General features: G+C 42.0%; 1 protein-coding gene across 4 annotated transcripts in view; it reads left to right on the top strand.

Annotated features, from left to right (window-relative positions):
- TMEM150C (transmembrane protein 150C) overlaps nt 1-19,741 on the top strand; it is a 294,980-nt gene that overhangs the window by 197,992 nt on the left and 77,247 nt on the right. For 3 of the 4 annotated variants that reach the window (XM_073637020.1, XM_073637018.1, XM_073637019.1), the window contains one exon: nt 18,287-18,368. In XM_073637020.1, coding sequence (XP_073493121.1) covers nt 18,289-18,368 — 80 coding nt within the window. In that variant the 5' untranslated portion in view covers nt 18,287-18,288. Of the gene's footprint in view, nt 1-4,950; nt 4,972-18,286; nt 18,369-19,741 lie in introns of those variants that run through there. The other variant, XM_073637021.1, reaches the window with a different exon arrangement.

Genomic DNA, 19,741 nt, shown 5'->3' with positions numbered 1-19,741 from the left:
TTGATCAAGTGCGCTGCCACCCCATTCATTCTTAATGGAGTGCCAAAGACCATACAAGCGCAGCACACGGCTAGCTACAGCAATCCCATCCTAATCAGAATGAATGGAGCAGTAGCGGTCATGACCGACCACCGCTTTATTCACATGGAGCTATTCAAAGCCCCTGTTCTCAGGATTGGTGGTGGTCCCAGAGGTTGCACCCCCCACAATAGGGAACTTTTCCCCTATTGTTATGTCCCATAATTGGAACATTTACAGTCTATTTTGGATTTTTTACAGTTGCTATGTACTGCTGTTTATTGCATAGCTGTAAGGTTCACTTTCCTTGAAGTTTATCCCTTCTCTCTCCCTGTCTCCCTCTGTTGGCTGTGATGTAACTAATCTCTTTCTTCTTCCTGCTTCCCCTCATTCTCTATCTTGACCATATAGAAGCTCATGTGCTCTCAGTCTGTGTCTGAGGAAAGTCTTTTTTACCTGCTGTTATACATGCATTTAACAAGAGTTCTTAAAGAAAACAAAGTCTCTTCTGAATTCAACGTGCCTGCTAGTAGCTGAGTTAAGCTATCTGCGACCATCGCCATTGTAAGTACAGGTGAAGAGACCCAGCGTCTCACAGAGCCATATTTACAGCACAGCCATGGGACAGAATACCTGTCCAGTCCTTTAACCTCCAAACTTGAGACAACCCCTTACAATATGCATTCTTATCAATATCAATATCTATACCTAAATTAGATAACTTTTCAAAGCCTCTTGTGTGCATTAAAAGGAACCTGTGACCAGTTTTTGTGTCTCTTTGCCTCCTCTCTGCTCCTAATTTCCGCCCTCTGGCTTTGATTGACATGGATGACGTGTCCTGCATCATCTATTTAGCGAAATGAGATTTTGCGCCTGCGCAGTAGCCTTGCAGGCACACTCTCCTCTACCCGACTGCAGGCATGTAAAACATCACTGCGCAAGCAATGAGCGACTTAATTTACGGTGGCAGGGTACGTTGGAGCCGGAATGACATTGATCGGCACTTGCATAGTGATGTTTTATGCTCTAACCACAGTAGAGCAGGGCAAAGTGCGCCTGCGCAGCCCTTTGAGGCTACTACCGAGGTGCGAAATCTCATTTCGCTATGTGGACGACACAGGATGTATCAAAGCTGTAGGACAGCCATTAGGAGCAAAGAGGAGGCACAGACGCCGCAGGGAGGATGCCCATCGGTCCGGACCATCCTATTTAAATACAGCTCAGGAGCAATTAAAATGGTATTTTTGGGGATATATAGGAGAAATTAGGAGATGATAGACACGTTTGTGTAATGTATCACAGGAGCAGATAAAGTTGATGGTATTTGTTCAGAGACACAAAACTGGTGACAGGTTCCCTTTACAATCCATTCTAACTGTATCTAGCGTATGATAGACACATTCACCCAAAGAAAATCTTATACTTTTACTTGTTTCTTTAATATGCTTTATGTACCATGCACAAACATAATATCAATATAATACTTAATCTCTAGTTTCTGCCTGTCTTCATCTGAGAATATTATAAAAAGGCATTTTTTGTGTGTTATTCTTTTGTCTGTTCCCTTGACATCAGCAGTAACAGCTGAAATGTAGGTAATTCTAAATGTATGAGCTCTCTTTGTGCTGAAAAAGGCAGCTGCTGATAAATGGGCATATAGGCTATGTTGCTCACTCTACTATGAAATTATATAGTAATGCTGAAAAAAGACAAGTCTACTAAATTCTATTATATTTTACAGATAGGTTGATAATTTCCACCTTATTTATGATTAAGTTTCCCTGATCAAATTATACAGTGTACTAAAAACTTTTTTAGTAGATAACATGGTAACACACGGCTATTTAAAGCAAGTATTCAGCTTTGTAAAGTCCCTAATAATTCTTTAACAAGTTTAAAGAGGTCCATTGACATTAAGATTATTACATTGTGTCATCCTGTTGTGATCCCCAGTGATCTGCTGCAATCTATGAGGAAACATGGCAGTAAGTGTTCCAGTTCCCTGCAGCACCACAACAGAGTATCTGTTCTCCTCCTATAACTCCTTTTCTGATTTATTTTTGTTTATAGCTCACTGCACCATTGTGGTCTACTGTAAGAGAGGTTGTCGAACATGTATTGTGCTTAGAAGCTTTCCATCTGAGATGTTTGTTAGCATTGCTTTAAAGTTTGCCAGGATCTCTAAAGCATGCTGTTAATACCTAATACAGATATTAACAGTCACATAACTCACTTATGATAAGTGAGTATAGAGACAAAACAGCAAGGGCTCGCAGCTGCTACTTTCTCAGGTAACACATTAACCTGCCTGTTTTATCACAGGAGTGAGTGAGTGTTTCTTCCAGTCTCCAGCCTTGTGAGATCATCATACATCAAGTCAGTGACATAAAGGCTCAGCAGATGATAGAGCATTTATGCCCCTGACTTGATTTATGTTGAGTTCAGAGGGCTAGTGACATGGCAGAAACACCCGATCCTGTGATAAAACAGACAGCGAAATGTGTTATCTCAGAAAGCAGCAGCAGTCAGCCTGTTTTGTCTCTATACTTACTTATCATAACTGACTTATGCTTCTGGCCAAGAGCTGTGGTATGTGCCGACCATGAACTGGAGCAGCTCTGAATGGTCGGAAACAACAACTCAGAGTACATAGAAAGGGCAGATTTCTATGATCTCAGCGCAGGGACATTTTTTTAACACATGCAATTGTGGAAATTATTATTATTCCAAGATCTACTGATTAAAATGTACTTTGTTTGTGGGACAACCCTTTTAAGTCTTACTATATACTTTAAGGAATATGGATGTCATAGATGGAAGGTGCCAGCCCATTACATCTCTGTAACTGCCAGGATGGAAAGGAAGTCATGCTCTGGTGGACCTATTGTGTCAATATATTATGTAAATGGCCAGTAATTTCAATGGCAACATGTAATAATTTCTAACATTTCTAATGCAGTAATATGTATGCCTAGAGAGTGCTTCCTTCCAAGATATCAGCTTATTGCTGGGGGTGAAAGAATAAGGACCTGTTGTTTTATTTTACAATGGAGTTGTATGGTTAGATGCCTATGTAAATCAGGGATGAGTAAGAATGAATATTATTGGGCACCATTATTAAACACTGGTGTTTATTGAGCACTGAATGGAAGTAATAACTGAGGACTATATTGTGTAAGTGAGTGTTGTACTGGGGTACTAAGTGGACATTGTTTTAATTAGGGGAAAACTACAGCTACATTTTTCATGTTCGAAGTAACATCTTATCTTATTGAATGATGAGCGCCAACAACTACATTATCTCCCTCTCTATCTATTTTATTTAATTATGGATAAATGTAGACTTGGCATGAACTTATGGATGAACATAGACTATTTTTTTAATTTATTTGAATAGGGATTGATTAACTTATGTAGAAAAATACTGTCATAGACATGAGATCTGCTCATTTAGGTGCAAAATACACTTGTCTATGAGCGATGTGATCATTAACCCAAATGAAATAAAGTCGGGGAGGGGGGTTTTCAGGGTATAGTCATTTGCCCTAATATCTAATAATAGTCTGCTTTAATGCAAGATACAGCCTTATGTTTCTAGATATAATTCCTTGTCCTTGGGAAAAAGACAATTTTATCATTGACTTTCTACTAGGCTCCCCACAGCCATATTGGCAATAGGCGAACTGCAGGCTATGATTGTGTTGCTCAGCCAGACCATCTGTCTCCACTTATAGAGCTAAAAGTAGAATGACTTGTTATTTTAACACTAAAAAGTTAAAACTAATGCGCCACATGTATTTTATTATGGAGGTCACTAATATGGTGACTTGTTAGCTTTATGAAGATTGTGTAATCCATACATTGTTGCTGCTTTCTATTAATGTGAATTTCAATTAATGGGACTTAGTAGTGTTTCTAAGTATCTATTATGAAGAGCTGATATAATACTGCGGCAGAAATCAGAAGTGATTGTAAGAACAGTGGAGGCCGCTATTGGTGCGGGAAGAAGCCTGCCTTACGCTTCCCAATTCTTATCTACAAGCTACAGAAAGTCCTACTGCGTCTCTCCATATGATGGAAATGAAAGTTGTTGGAACACGTATTTGTGCACTTCATGATTATACTTGATCCCAGACTATTGTACTTGTTTTTATTCCCTCTTCACGATGGAAGTTTAAGGTTAATAAAAGGTTATTTAACACGTTTCCTGTCATCAAGACTTGTTCTAACAGCGTTAGGTGAAGAAATAATCAGACTTACTGTCTGCCTATGGTCTCTCACCTTTGGTTAGGATGCATTGACTTGTTAATGATATGAGATATATTTACGTGTATGGATTTGAAATCTTTGCATTTTTCTCTTTTTCTTTATTTCCCATGTAGTTTGATTCCTTTCGTTATATTGCCAGTGCCATCAATTTTCAAAATAATGGTGCTGCTCTATCAGGAGGATTCAGATGGTCCACCACTTTTCATACCTGCTAAGTGCTCTACAGAATTAAGTCTTTACTCTTGTTTTATAAAATTACAAACCCTCCAGTAATAACAAAGTATAACAAAGTAGTAACAAAGCACCCAAAAAGGAGAGGTGAAGGTGATTACATTTTATAGGAGACAATTTGTGTAAAAAGGGATCGTGAAACCTGGAATCATACGTCCTCCTATTATATATTCTCTACACGTCAGCCATCTCCACTCTGTTATTATTCCAGGGGTTTGTAGCTGCTAGCATGAAATAACTACTCAATATCTATGAATGAACGCAATATGCTAAAGGGTGATATCATAAGCCTGTTGTCTAGCTGTAACATGTGATAAGGCAGGGCAGTGTCTGCTGTCTAGAGCAGCCTTAACCACGCGTACTGACTTGGTGAGTATAGAAGACATCAACAATGTTCTAATCATGTCACAAAGTTGTCAGGCTGAAGGTTTTTTAGGTTGTGGATTGGATAAGGTAAGTGTTTTATTTTACGAGACCGTCTTAATAAAATCCAGCTCAAGAGGTTGGATACATTTGTGTTATTGATCATAACTGTAGTTCCAAGATGTTCAGTGAGAAAGCATAGCTTAGGTGCCACACTACAGAGCTCCTTGAACCATGCCTCAGGGGAAAAAATATACCCGGGCAGTTAGCATACACTATCTTTTCTGGCCTTTTTTTCCATATTCATGAAAGAATATAATAATGGGATCAATTGCACTATAGGATAGCTTTACCTAGAAACCTTCTTAGAAGGAACATGTCATCTGATTCATTATGCCCGAACCACGAGCAACATGAATTCAGTCTGGCTCCACTGTGGCAGCTGCACATTTGTTTTACTCTGAAATTCTGCAGCATTTCAGAAAAAACATACTTTGAAAAGTCGACAAAGGACTATGGCCCCAATTTATTTAAGATTGACATTTCATACACCAGTGTTAATGAGGGGCATGCAGAATTAAGATGCACCAAATTTATTAAGAGGCACGTGTTACTTAAATGAATTTGGCACATCTTATCAGTGGCTTTTGCCCTGCCAGAATGTTACTCCTGTCAGGGACTTGAGTAACATATCTGGTGTAAGGATTTCTGCCACTTTTGATGAATTTGAAGAATGGGTGTGTCCATGCTCCATCCTGTCCCAGCAAAAGTCACATATTTTTGGGCAACTCTGTGTTATTGTGACTTTTCAGTAATTCAGTACTCTGGTGTAAACACTTAGATTAATCGACCCCTATGTGTCTCGGTTGACTAGTCCAAGAGTCGGGTTCTCAGCTGGCTTCTCCCTGCCCCACTCACCTACACTAACGGATCTCTCCCTATATGTATGCGTAGAAAGAGATCGGTCAATCAAAAGCATTAGGTCTGGGAGAAGACGCTGTGGACCTCCCTCGAACCAGTCAGCCAAGAGACATGGTGGCCCAACCCAATAAGGCTGGCGTTTCATACGCCAGTCTTATTGATGGGATTGCAGGAGTAAGATGTGCCTAATTCATTATGAGTCACACACCACTTAATAAATTAGGTGTATCTTATCACTGCCATGTGCCTCTATGCACCTCCGCAGACATGTTACTCCACTCAAGTAACATAACTTTTGAAGAATTTGTAAATTGGGCTTTGCCTTGCCCCTTCCCACCCACGCTCTACTCACTTTGGTGCATTTAGCTGAAACTGACATAGCACCAAAAGTTGCAAACTTTCAAAAAGCTTTCAAAAGTGCTTTACTCCAGAAATCTGGCGAAAACACTTTGATGAATTGTTTTGGCAGCATGAAACAGATGATAGGTTCTGTGAACCATTTCTTAGTTTTGTTCCATGAGTTTATAGCTAAGTGTACATTGCATTTGCACCTACTATTGGGCATATACATTAATGAGTAATATGCCTGACTGTAGCCACAGTCTTAATGGTTGCAATGGTATCTGTCCACCATAAGGCCCCATTGTAAAAACCATAAACTGCACGGTATCCATTTTTCAGTGGCCCTCCATGATGACAAAGTGTCAATTTAAAGGGGTTTTTCGGCCTTAAGCTACAAGTCTGCAGTCACACTATCGCACACCCAGCACACTGTGAGGATTCTCTGGTGCTGGCGCTAGGAGCGGTTGGCATGTGACCGCAAGTATGTGATTTGCATATGTGGCACCCCAGGGGTCTGGTTTCCACAGTAACAGCAATGTTATGTCTGAGAGCAGGTGGGAGGTCTCTTGGTCAGGGATCCTGTGCATGCCACACCTCCTGCCCAGTCCTGGGAGGGGAAGAACTTCCCCTATATAAACCTAGGGCTGAGGCAGGGTTAGTGAGTAGAGAAGAAGTAGAGACAGAGAAGAGAAACAGATATAGGAAAAGAACATCAGGAGCTCTGTGGGAGCAGTGCTATAAGGAGTCAGGGGCTGGCAGCTGCAGAGCTCGCCCTGACTGAGAAGCTATCACCGGACCCGGAGTCCGAGGCTGTGGGGACTAATCTTTACCCAGCAGCAGAAACCGCCCGGCAGGGGATTTCAGGTCCTCTGGCCAAGAAACCCGAAGGCACGGTCACACGCGTGGGACCAGCACCGCCGTCGTGGAGCGGACGCCACTAGAAGGCCCCGAGTCACCGGCCATACGGGTGAGCACCACACGGTACACTCAGGGACGTGGGCTACTTATACCCGCCTCTAGCAAGGTAGCCAGAAGAGTACAGTCAGTTTGGGAGGCCTACAACTCCGCCTGGCCAGGGGAGATCCCATCTGCTCAAGGACTGACCAGGCCCCGATCGCTAGCCAGTACTCCGGGAGGGTCTATCTTTATCACCAGTAAAGACCCTGAATTACACCGCATCGTCTCTGAGTGATTCCTGCTACCCCATCATCCACGTCGGCTGTCCTGAGGCCATACCCCTCCCGTTGGGGGTGATACTATCACGCTGCACAATCCTACCACCGGCCTCAGCGGTCTGCCCTGCAGCGGCAGCTCCTTCGCTGCATTCAACGGGTGGCGTAGTCGTCCAACATCTACCACTAATACAGCGCCACTTAGTCTGACTCCCTGGGCACAGACCGGGTCACCGCCACGAGACTACAACCCTCAACAGATCCGGCTCCGGGTAAGCTCCCGCGTGCGCAACGCTGCGCGACACAGGCCCAGGGGTGCGTCACATGTGGAAAAATACCGACTACACATGCGTGGCCTTGTTTAATGCAAGTGAATTTAGCAAGGCCGGACACATCTAGTCAGAATGTGGCCGGAAATATGCAAATTGCATACTTGCAGTCACATGACCATCCTCTGCCGGCGCCTGCATCGGATAATTCTCACAGCGCATAGTGTGCGCACTGTGAGGATTCATGGGTCTGCAGTCATATAGGGTGACTTCAGACTTGTACCCCAAGGCCAGACAACCCCTTTAAGGTTAAGTGCACATTGCATTTGCACCTACAATTGGGAGTATATTCATCAGATATACAGTGGGTACGGAAAGTATTCAGACCCCTTTAAATTTTTCACTATTTGTTTCATTGCAGCCATTTGGTAAATTCTAAAAAGTTCATTTTTTTATCATTAAAGTACACTTTGCACCCCATCTTGACTGAAAAAAAACAGAAATGTAGAAATTTTTGCAAATTTATCAAAAAAGAAAAACTGAATTATCACATAGTCATAAGTATTCAGACCCTTTGCTCAGTATTGAGTAGAAGAACCTTTTGAGCTAGTACAGCCATGAGTCTTCACACCTGGATTTGGGGATCCTCTGCCATTCTTCGTTGCAGATCCTCTCCAGTTCCGTCAGGTTGGATGGTGAACATTGGTGGACAGCCATTTTCATGTCTCTCCAGAGATGCTCAATTGGTTTTAGGTCAGGGCTCTGGCTGGGCCAGTCAAGAATGGTTACAGAGTTGTTCTGAAGCCACTCTTTTGTTATTTTAGCTGTGTGCTTAAGGTCATTGTCTTGGTGGAAGGTGAACCTTTGGCCAAGTCTGAGGTCCAGAGCACTCTGGAAGAGGTTTTCATCCAGGATATCTCTGTACTTGGCCGCATTCATGTTTCCTTCAATTGCAACCAGTCGTCCTGTCCCTGCAGCTGAAAGACACCACCATAGCATGATGCTGCCACCACCGTATTTCACTGTTTTTTCACTGGATTGTATTGGGCAGGTGATGAGCAGTGCCCGGTTTTCTCCACACATACCGCTTAGAATTATCACCAAAAAGTTCTATCTTCGTCTCATCAGACCAGAGAATCTTATTTCTCATAGCCTAGGAGTCCTTTATGTGTTTTTGAGCAAACTCTATGCGCGCTTTCATATGTCTTGCACTGAGAAGAGGCTTCCGTAGGGCTACTCTGCCATAAAGGCCTGACTGGTGGAGGGCTGCAGTGATAGTTGACTTTGTGGAACTTTCTCCCATCTCCCTACTGCATCTCTGGAGCTCAGCCACAGTGATCTTGGGGTCCTTCTTTACCTCTCTCACCAAGGCTCTTCTCCCACGATTGCTCAGTTTGGCTGGACGGCCAGGTCTAGGAAGACTTCTGGTGGTCCCAAACTTCTTCTATTTAAGGATTATGGAGGCCACTGTGCTCTTAGGAACCTTGAGTAATGCAGAAATTCTTTTGTAACCGTGGCCAGTTCTGTGCCTCGCCACAATTCTGTCTCTGAGCTCCTTGAGCAGTTCCTTTTGAGCTCATGATTCTCATTTGGTCTGACATGCACTGTGAGCTGTGAGGTCTTATATAGACAGGTGTGTGCCTTTCCAAATCAACTCCTATCAGTTTAATTAAACACAGCTGGATTCCAATGAAGGAGTAGAACCATCTCAAGGAGGATCACAAGGAAATGGACAGCAAGTGACTTAAATATGAGTGTCTGAGTAAAGGGTCTGAATAATTATGACCATGTGATATTTCAGTTTTTATTTTTTAATACATTTGCCAAAATTTGTACATTTCTGGTCAAGATGGGGTGCAGAGTGTACTTTAATGAAAAAAAAATGAACTTTTTAGAATTTACCAAATGGCTGCAATGAAACAAAGAGTGAAAAATTTAAAGGGGTCTGAATACTTTCCGTACCCACTGTATGTACTACAGTGGCAAGCCACAGTCTTGATAGATGAAGTGTCATCCTACTATGAAAAATAAAGTATACTGCGTGGTATTCTTTTTTTGCAATTACCTAGCAATACAATTAAGGAAACGTTATACAGATCGGGCCAATGGAGGCTAAAAGCACATAAGAAAAAAAACAAGCAACAAGAAAACAGAGAGTGCTGCTGTTAATACTTCTATCTTTCCGCAACCTCTGACTCAGCTTTTCTATCCAGACGTATTATTGACTTTACATTATATGAATGGACAGTAATGCATAATGCATCACTTGGTCTAATTTGAGATTTCATAATTCACTCATTGTGCCTTCTGTCCTTTATTTGCTGCATCATTTTTTATCTATTTTTGACAGCTCTCCTGCTCGTCCTGGCTGTCTATAGATTATTAGGTATTACTATCTCTGCCATGTACGTCATTGTAAATTTCTACATCCAGTATTTGTCACATGATGGATAATTTAGTTGTGACTATTGGAAATAATTATGCTTCTATAATTAACAATAATTTACAGTCAGTAAATAGGCGGTGATCCAGTCTATTACAAACTATGCAGCACTAGGTGACTTTTTTAGCAAATCGATCACTGTATAAATATGCATCAGCTTTGTATAAAAATGTTCTTATTCTGGATTTTTAATTGTTAGAACAAAAGTGGCTGATGTAGCAGAGTTCAAACAATGACAAATGTTGTAGCTGAAATGGAACAAAGGCAGCAGAGCTGAAACTGTGATGTAGCAGAGTTGGCTCAGTGATGAGAAACCAGTGTAGCAGAGCTGATTTTTCAGCAGAGGCTCAATACAGCTAAGCTAATTTAGTAATATAGCAGGGTTGTACAGCAGAGCTTGATGTAGCAGTGATGGAACCATGGAATAGCAGAGTTGTACAGTGGAGCTTTTTTTTAGCAATGCAGAAACTACAGAATAGAAGAGATGTGTACTGGATTTTGATATAGCAATGCTTAAATCATGTAATAGAAGCACTACTGCTAGAGCAGGATGTTGATTTGCTGGAACCGCAAAATAACGATTGTGTTTGCAGTGGTGGTGCAGTGTAAAGGCAGGAATGCCAACGACCCGTATGCTCAGGCAGGGTTTTGCCACCTAAGCTGTAGGCAAAATTGAATCAGTGGTTGGTAAAAGTAGCCCAGATTGTTGACTAAGAAGAACAAATGAAAGTATATCACATTTAGAGTGGCGCTTCACAGTTTGTGAACCCTTCAGAATTTTCCATATTTTTGCATAAATTTGACTTAGGCTATGTGCCCACGATGCAGAAATGCGGCATATTTTTTACGCTTCTCACTGGCAGGAAAAACGCATGCAGATTTTACATGCGTTTTTCCCGCCAGGTAGAAGCGTTTGTCAAGCGTTTTTGCATGCATTTCTGCATGCGGGTTATCAAGCGCTTTTCCAAGCGATTTTAGCATCACTTGGAAAAGTGCTTGACAACTTGGTCACACTATATAAATCCATGCAACCGGCATGGATTTATATAGTGTGACCAAGAAATAGTTTAAAAAAAAGAATAAGAATGGTAAAAAATAAAGATTATACTTACCTTCCGATGGCCCCCGGTCTCCTTCTCCGCTCCTTTCGGTCTCCCCGGTGTATCGCGGTGGTGTGAAGGACCTGCGATGACGTCATTGAGTCATGTGACAGGTCACGCGACCGCCGACGTCAGCGGTCACGTGACCTGTCACATGACTCAATGACGTCATGTCAGGTCCTCACACCACCGCGAGCCGCCCAACACATCGCACGCATCGCTGAGGAGGCCGGGGGACATCGGAAGGTAAGTATAATCTTTTATTTTTTATTTTAAATTCTTTTTTTTTTCAGGTACTATGGTACCCGCGCCCGGAGGAGAGTCTCCTCTCCTCCAGATCTGGGTACCATCTGCATATTGAACTGTGTGATATCCGCACGTGCAGATGCAGTGATGAGGATGTCACGCGGTCCAATGCAAGTCAATGGCAGCGATTACGCTGCGTGTCCGCAAAATTAATGGACATGCTGCACAGCACATGTGGATTATCATTGGGGACCATGGGGCACGTATTACCAAGCATTTTTTAAGCGTTTTCGCTGCGAAAATTCCGCTGCAGAAACGCTTGAAAAACGCATAGTGGGCACACAGCCTTAAAAATACATCATAAGTCCTAAAAATAGATAAAGAGTCACATCAAATAAATGAGTAAAAAATATTACACTTTGTCATTCCTTTACTGAGGAGAATGATCCAACATCACATATCTGTGAATGGCAAAAAATAATGAACCTTTGTTTTCAGGTGTGATCCCCTCGATTGGGAATAACTGCATCTAAACATTTCCAACAATTTTTCATTAGTACAGCACATCATCTTGGGGAAATTTTAGCCCATACCTCCCTACAAAACAGCTTCAAATCTGTTATGTTGTGGTTTTCTCTCATAAACTGCTCTGTTCAGATCCTTCCACAAAATTTCTATAGGATTAAGGTCAGGACTTTGACATGGCCATTCCAAAACTAAATATATTCTTCTTAACAATTCTTTTGTAGACTGACCACTCATCTGCCTAGATGCAGCAAAACAGGCACAAACCATGATACAACCACCAGCGTGGTTCACAGATGGTATGAGGTTTTTATGATGTAATACAGTTTTTTTTCCTTCTAAAAGAACGCTTTTCATTTAAATCAAAAAGCTATATGTTCATCTGTTCGCAAACCATTGTTCCAGTGGCCTTCTGGCTTGTACAGATGATTTTAGCAGACCGGCAGATTTAGCAGATGGGCAGCACAGTCCTTTTAGGAGACCACAGACTTTCTTCTTGCAATCCTCCCATCTACACTTTTGATTATTCAGTGTCCTCCTGACGATGTACTCATGATCATTAATACTAACAAGTGTGAGGGGCCTTTAGATGCTTAGCGGTTACCTTGGGTTTCTTTGTGACCTGAAGGATATGCCTTGCTCTTATAGTGATCTTTGTTGGTCAGCCTCTCCTGGGGAGGGGAATAACGGTCTGGAATATCTTCCATTTGTACACATTATGTATGTCTGTGAATTGGTAAAGTCTTTAGAACATTTTCCAGTACGATGAGCATCAACAACTCTTCTTCTGAAGTCCTCAGAAATCTCCTTTGTTTGTGCCATGATACACTTACACAAACAGACTTAGATAGATCCATATTCTTTAAATAAAACAGGTCCCTACTCACACCTGACTATCATCCCATGGACTGAAAACACCTAAATCTAATTTCACTTTAAAATGATCTGCAAATCCTAAAGGTTTACATACTTTTGCCACTAATAGATATGTGATATTGGATCAGTTTTATTATTAAAATTTTTTTAAAATGTAATATTTTGACTTATTTGTTTGACTTTATTCTCTTTATCTACTTTTAGAACTTTTATGAAAACTTACTGTAGCTCCAGGTCACATTTGTGCAGAAATAATGAAAAATTTTGAAAGGTTCACACCATATCTGGGCGAGGTCACAGGTCCCAGCCAAAATTATGTAGGACAAGACCGCGGCTGCATCACTCAACAGCTGTGTGTAATATACAAATGTGCTGAGATTACTGCACTATGGCTCTCCATGCTGGATAATAGAGCATGTTCCTGTCAGATCTGCAGACATATCGCAGTGTACCACAGATAGAGGTGTCAAGTTTTCATGAAAATTAAAAGCGATGTGAATTCATTATGCAATACATATATCAGTATATTATAATAATGCATTTAGATCATTCTAGCTGATAAGCTGAGACATTTTTTACATGATCAATTATTGGTATTTTTCCCCACCTTAAATAGGCTACGAGCACATGCTGGGTTTTTGCAGCAGATTTCTCTGCAGCAAAAAAAACCCCCAGAATATTGGCAGGAAAAGCACTATATAAAAAGAGCACGTTTTGCCTTTTTGTTGCTTTTTTACTTATGTTTTTTCATTCATTTGAATGAGTGAAAAACGCTGCAAAAACACTGAAAGAATTGACATGCTGCTGATTTGAAAAAATGCTTTTATGGTTCAAGTCTTGCAGGAAAAAATAAGCAGCGTGGGTATAAGATTTCAAAAATCTCATTCATTTTCTGGTAGTGTAAAATGCATTTTTTTCCGTGTGATCAAGCCTTTAAGCACCAATGAATCTAAGTCCTTTACTTCTGCCATTAGGTTCTAGTTAGTCATCTTTTATATAGGTCTCTTAGAAAGCATAGTGAAAACACCTACTGTATATCATCAACTAAAACTCCCTCGGGGACACCTTTCTCACATTCCTCAATGGAAATTCTATGGAGCTATTAAGATCCAAAATGCAAAGTTCAGGAAAGATGGATGTACCCTTAATCATATACTGTATCACTCCAGAAAGAGAAACTACTAAAAAAAAGTAGTTCTTACATGATAGAAGATGCCATTTCAATGGCTTATTTTTACTGGTAATTTATTTTCTGTTTTGGAGGGAAGACTCTTTAACCAATATCCAGGGCCGGCTCCAGGTTTTTCTGGGCCCCGGGCGAAAGAGTCTCAGTGGGCCCCTTTAACACATACCACGATTCATGATGCAGAGATACGGCGGAGAAATATATATATATATATATATTAGTACAATGCAAAGATTTCACTTCTTACATTACATGAGTGATATCTATTGTAAATTCCACAATAGCTCAGAAACCGGCGAATCGCTCCACACAGTATACTGGCCCCCATATAAGGCTCCATACGGAATACTGGCCCCCATATAACGCTTCATACGGAATACTGGCCCCCATATAAGGCCCCATACGGAATACTGGCCCCCATATAAGGCTCCATGCGGAATACTGACCCCCATATAAGGCTCCATGCGGAATACTGACCCCCATATAAGGCTCCATGCGGAATACTGGCCCCCATATAAGGCTCCATACGGAATACTGGCCCCCATATAAGGCTCCATACGGAATACTGGCCCCCATATAAGGCTCCATATGGAATACTGGCCCCCATATAAGGCTCCATACGGAATACTGGCCCCCACATAAGGCTCCATACGGAATACTGGCCCCCATATAAGGCTCCATATGGAATACTGGCCCCCATATAAGGCTCCATACTAAATACTGACCCCCATATGGAATACTGGCCCCCATATAAGGCTCCATACGGAATACTGGCCTCCATATAAGGCTCCATACGGAATACTGGCCCCCATATAAGGCTCCATACGGAATACTGGCCCCCATATAAGGCTCCATACGGAATACTGGCCCCCATATAACGCTCCATACAGGATACTGGTCCCCTTATAAAGCTCCATACAGGATACTGGCCCCCATATAACGCTCCATACAGGATACTGGCCCCCATATAACGCTCCATACAGGATACCGGTCCCCTTATAACGCTCCATACAGGATACTGGCCCCCATATAATGCTGCATGCAGGCTGTTACCCCCCACATAATGCCTCATACAGGCTGTCCCCCCCTTATAATGCTCCATGCAGGCTGTTACCCCCCACATAATGCCCCATACAGGCCCCCCCCTTTTAATGCTCCATGCAGGCTGTTACCCCCCACATAATGCCCCATACAGGCTGCCCCCCCCCCTTATAATGCCCCATGCAGGCTGTTCCCCCCACATAATGCCCCATACGGCCCCCCCCCTTTTAATGCTCCATGCAGGCTGATACCCCCCACATAATGCCCCATACAGGCTGCCCCCCCCTTTATAATGCCCCATGCAGGCTGTTCCCCACCTTATAATGCCCCATGCAGGCTGTCACCCCTCCTCTTTATAATGACTCATGCAGGATGTCCCCCCCCTCTTTATAATGCCCCATGCAGGCTGTTCCCCACCTTATAATGCCCCATGCAGGCTGTCACCCCTCTTTATAATGCCCCATGCAGGATGTCCCCCCCTCTCTTTATAATGCCCCATGCAGGATGCCCTCCCCCCCCTTCTCTTTATACTACCCCATGCCTCCATACATTAAAAAAAAAAAAAATCAAATGCTCACCTCCCTTCTCCTCACCTGCTACCTGCTGCCCGCTGCTCGGGTCCGAACTCCAGCGTTGTCGGCGTCTTCCCACTTAGCGCTCCCTGTGACGGCTCAGGGGAGGGCGCGGTGTAAAGGCGTCACCGCGCCCTCTGACCTGAGACGTCACAGGGAGCGCAGAGCAGGAAGACAGCTGATCTGCGGAGGCACGGGGAGAGGTAAGTATCCAGCTGCCGGGGCCCTGAGCAAGCGGCGGAGAAGGGCAGGCGCAGACACCGCTCTCCTCCGCCCATAGCCCAGCGGGGTGCGCGACCGCCAGTGGGCCCCTCTGCCTGCTCAGGGCCCCGGCATTTGCCCGGGTGCTGACGCCGGCCCTGCCAATATCGTACTATCCTTTATCCAGCCTATCATCAATGTGGATCATATTAACACAGACCCAAGATGCCAAAGACCTCACATATTTTATAGATGTAAGAAATATGGAAATGATTAGGAAGTGCGGTGCATAAAATATTAGTGGTGGATGTGAATGAACCAGTCATTTTCCCATTTTTCCAGACACGATGAGGCATTGTTAAATAAATATAATATCTGCTAATGGAGCAAAACTTTTCATTCTCAGAACTATTGAAGAGCTACAAAAATATTATTTTAATTGAATGAACATGTGTAATATAATCTTGAAATGTTATGCTGATTTTGATACACTCATAGGTTAGTGCCCAATCCTCACTAAAGTGACTGAAGAGTAAAAAATATGGTCAGTTTTAGGACAGTTTTAGATTTAGAAGACATGCAGATTGCAATGTTAGGGATTTCAAGATCCTAAATACCATACACACCTTTATACACCTGAATTTATCTGAACATGTTATATTCATGTACTTTGTACTTCAGAACTAGGTGGACGATTCATCAAAGCTTTTATTCAAGAAAACAGGCCTAATATGTTTGAAAAGTCTCAAACTTTTAAGTTGCGCAAATATTTTGCAACTTTGGGTGCTTTTAAGCCAATTTGACTCAGATCTGAGAAAATGGGTGGATCTGGTGCAGAGTTGGAGTGGAATAGGGGCTGGCCATTCCCACCCCGTAAATTCATGAAAAATACCGGTGCTTTGTACTCCAGAAACGCAACTCCAGTCAGAGAGGCGCATGCCAAATAGAAGAGGCACTAAATTCATTAAGTGGTGTGCGCTTTAATGCGCCAGTCTTGTTGAATCGGCTTTTAAGTCTATCTGGTATTTATTGGTAGATGTCAGCTGAACTGTCAGAATACTGTCTTGATTTGTCGGAGCTTTTAAGCTTTGAATAGTCACATAACTTTGACACAACTGGCGGTTGTGCTAAAATTATGCAACTTTTTGCGTTCCCAAGCCATTTCTCCCCAGCTCTGACCAACTGAGCTAACTGGGGCAGGGGAGCGTAACAACTGCCGCTTGTTAAACTCATGAAGAGCAGCGGTGTTCCCTACGTCACAAGTAGTACTACACTATGGGCTGGAGTTAGAGGATCTGTGGCGAGGTGCACACAGCACGCCACTCTTCATCACTCCTGATTCATGAATCAGAAGTGTTTGACCCCAGCATACCTCCTCACCAAAACCGGCATGAACAATGCCGCTCTGGATGTATTGGGCCCTATTTATATTCTAAATATGGTAGATTAATATAGGTAGGTAAATTCTGCTTGATTTTAGAAACAGAAGATACACTGTAATAACATTTTAGTTCTGTTGCTGCATCTGTTGAGCTGGGATTGGAAAGGGCTTTTGCTCAGAATATTCTGGTGCTTCATCTATCCAAATTTTTCGTGTAAATTAATAATTGCCCCATGTGCCACATTTTATATTTCACTATTTCATATTGCAAGATGCAACATAACTGTGTTTGTGTGTGTCTATGTGATATCTATATTTATGATGTACTACTTGAGAGAGCTCTTATAAGATGCTTAATAAACCATGTACCAGTATTGGTTAGGCATGATCAGGGCTTCAGCCACTAAATATAAACCAGAATGTATTTATTTGCTGCTGCCATACAGAGATCCTAAAAAAGTACACAATTGAAATATTGCTGTGAACTTATTTTTGTGCCATTTGTGCTAATCACACAACTGACCTGTTCCAATAATTTGCCATCCTCTAAGAAGACAACAGACTATGGTTAGAGTCAGTGGCATATCTTGAGGCTTGTGGCCCCCGACTATTGCCGGTCTTTAATAGTAATAGTCTTCTCATATGAAGCAAAGGGACCTATTGAAACCCCCTAGTCTCTAGGGCCCGGGTGCGATTGCAACTTCTGTACCTTTTATACCGCTTTTCCCTGAAAATAAGACCTACACCAAAAATAAACCCTAACATGATTTTACAGAATTTTTGGAGTATGCTTGAAATATAAGCCCTAGTCAGGGGGGTGCAAACTAGGCAATTTCCCGGGGCTCTCACTCTTGTCAGAGTTCTGATTTAAGGGCTGTCAACAGGAAGGGACTTGTGACATGCAAATAAATTAAAAAGAAATTTGAAAGATTATTTTAAATAAGATAAGAAAAAAATAAAAATCTATTTTAAGATGTTGTTTGGTAGTGCTTGAAGGTCTACATACTAGATGTGGCATCATTTCACTCAACTGTTTTATTTTTGATAATGAAAAATCAGATCAGTAAATATATATTTTGCAAGTTAAAAAAAGAGAATATGATAACATTATTATTATGTTCTTCCTACAGATATGGATGCCAAGCAGTGCAGCCTGTGGATGTTTCTACCTCTGGTTATGTCTCTATTCACTACAGTTGGTTTATGGATAGTGTAAGTAGTGTATGATAGGCAAAGGGCTTAGGCAGAACTAACATATTAATGACATCTATCTGTTGGTGGGGTCTGACACCCCCACTGATCGGCTGTTATCTGATCCGGCGGCGTCCAGATGTAAACCATGTACAGGAACATGAGTAGGAACAGCGCAGCTCTGTTCACTGATTACAACCAACCGCTGCTGGAGCGTGTAGCAGCAGATCAGTGGGGGTGTCGGACCCCATGGATATGATATTGATGACCTATCCATAGAGTAGATCATTAGTATGCTAACACGAGCAACTCCTTTAAGTTACTGATTTGACCTTTAGGCCATGTTCACACATTCAGAATTGTTTCAGTATTTTACATCAGTATTTAAAAGTCAAAACCAGGACTGGGTGATAAATACAGAAGTGGTGATGTGTTTCTATTATACTTTTCCTCTGATTGTTCCTCTCCTGGTTTTGGCTTACAAATACTGATGTAAAATACTGACCACATACTGAACGTGTGAATGCAGCCTTAATCTGATAACTGTATTTCACCTAGACTTAATACTTTTCCTTTTAGACATTTTATTGACATATTATTTTTCACAACTACTCAATACACTGTGATAAAAAAAATAGATTGTCTTATGATTCAGCTAATGGGAACTTGTGTTTGGAGAAAGCCAGGAACCAGGGCACCGAATATTCTCCTTTTGGTAACTTTATTAGTGCAGAAAAAAAATCAGAAATGACACTGACACAGACTAACACTGAACAGAAGACTTTTCGGCTATCATTACCATTACAGGTAGGATCACAATGAAATGTAACAGCTCTATACACATTAAATAGAACATGATCCACTATTTACAATGGGTAAAGTCAGATTATACCTTCACCTTCCCACCACAATGACCTTTGCACCAGAGGCATAGCTAGGGGTTTAGCTCAGGGGGGAAGGAGAACGAAACATCTGAATGAGCCCCTAACCAGGGAACCCTGAGTACAGCAGCGGTGGCACAGCCTAATTGTCAGTATAGGGGAACCTCATCAGATGACTGTGCTGTGACTGAAAATAAATCTCTATACAAAGACCAACACTGATATTACCGCCATATGGTGACCATATAGTGATAGGTATCAGTCCTGCAGAACATGTAAGAGATTACAGTACAGTTATAGATGGTGACTTACAGCTGATGTCCTTTCTGATGGATTCGTTCACATTTACCTTCTTTTCCATCTGAATCAGACCTACATGATAACTTCATCCAGCCACGACTCGTCTGCAGTGATTGCAATAAAGACACATTTGACTTCTCACATTTCCTGCACATCCCCATCTATTCCCAACCTGCACTAACTCCTCATTCTATTGATGCCCCAGAGCCGAGC

This window comes from Phyllobates terribilis, unplaced genomic scaffold, assembly GCF_046119375.1.
Source record: "Phyllobates terribilis strain yellow unplaced genomic scaffold, ASM4611937v1 Scaffold_1__5_contigs__length_1240528914, whole genome shotgun sequence".
Classification (NCBI taxonomy): domain Eukaryota; kingdom Metazoa; phylum Chordata; class Amphibia; order Anura; family Dendrobatidae; genus Phyllobates; species Phyllobates terribilis.
Note: the sequence above shows the minus strand (reverse complement) of the source record. Positions and strands in the feature narration are given on the sequence as shown.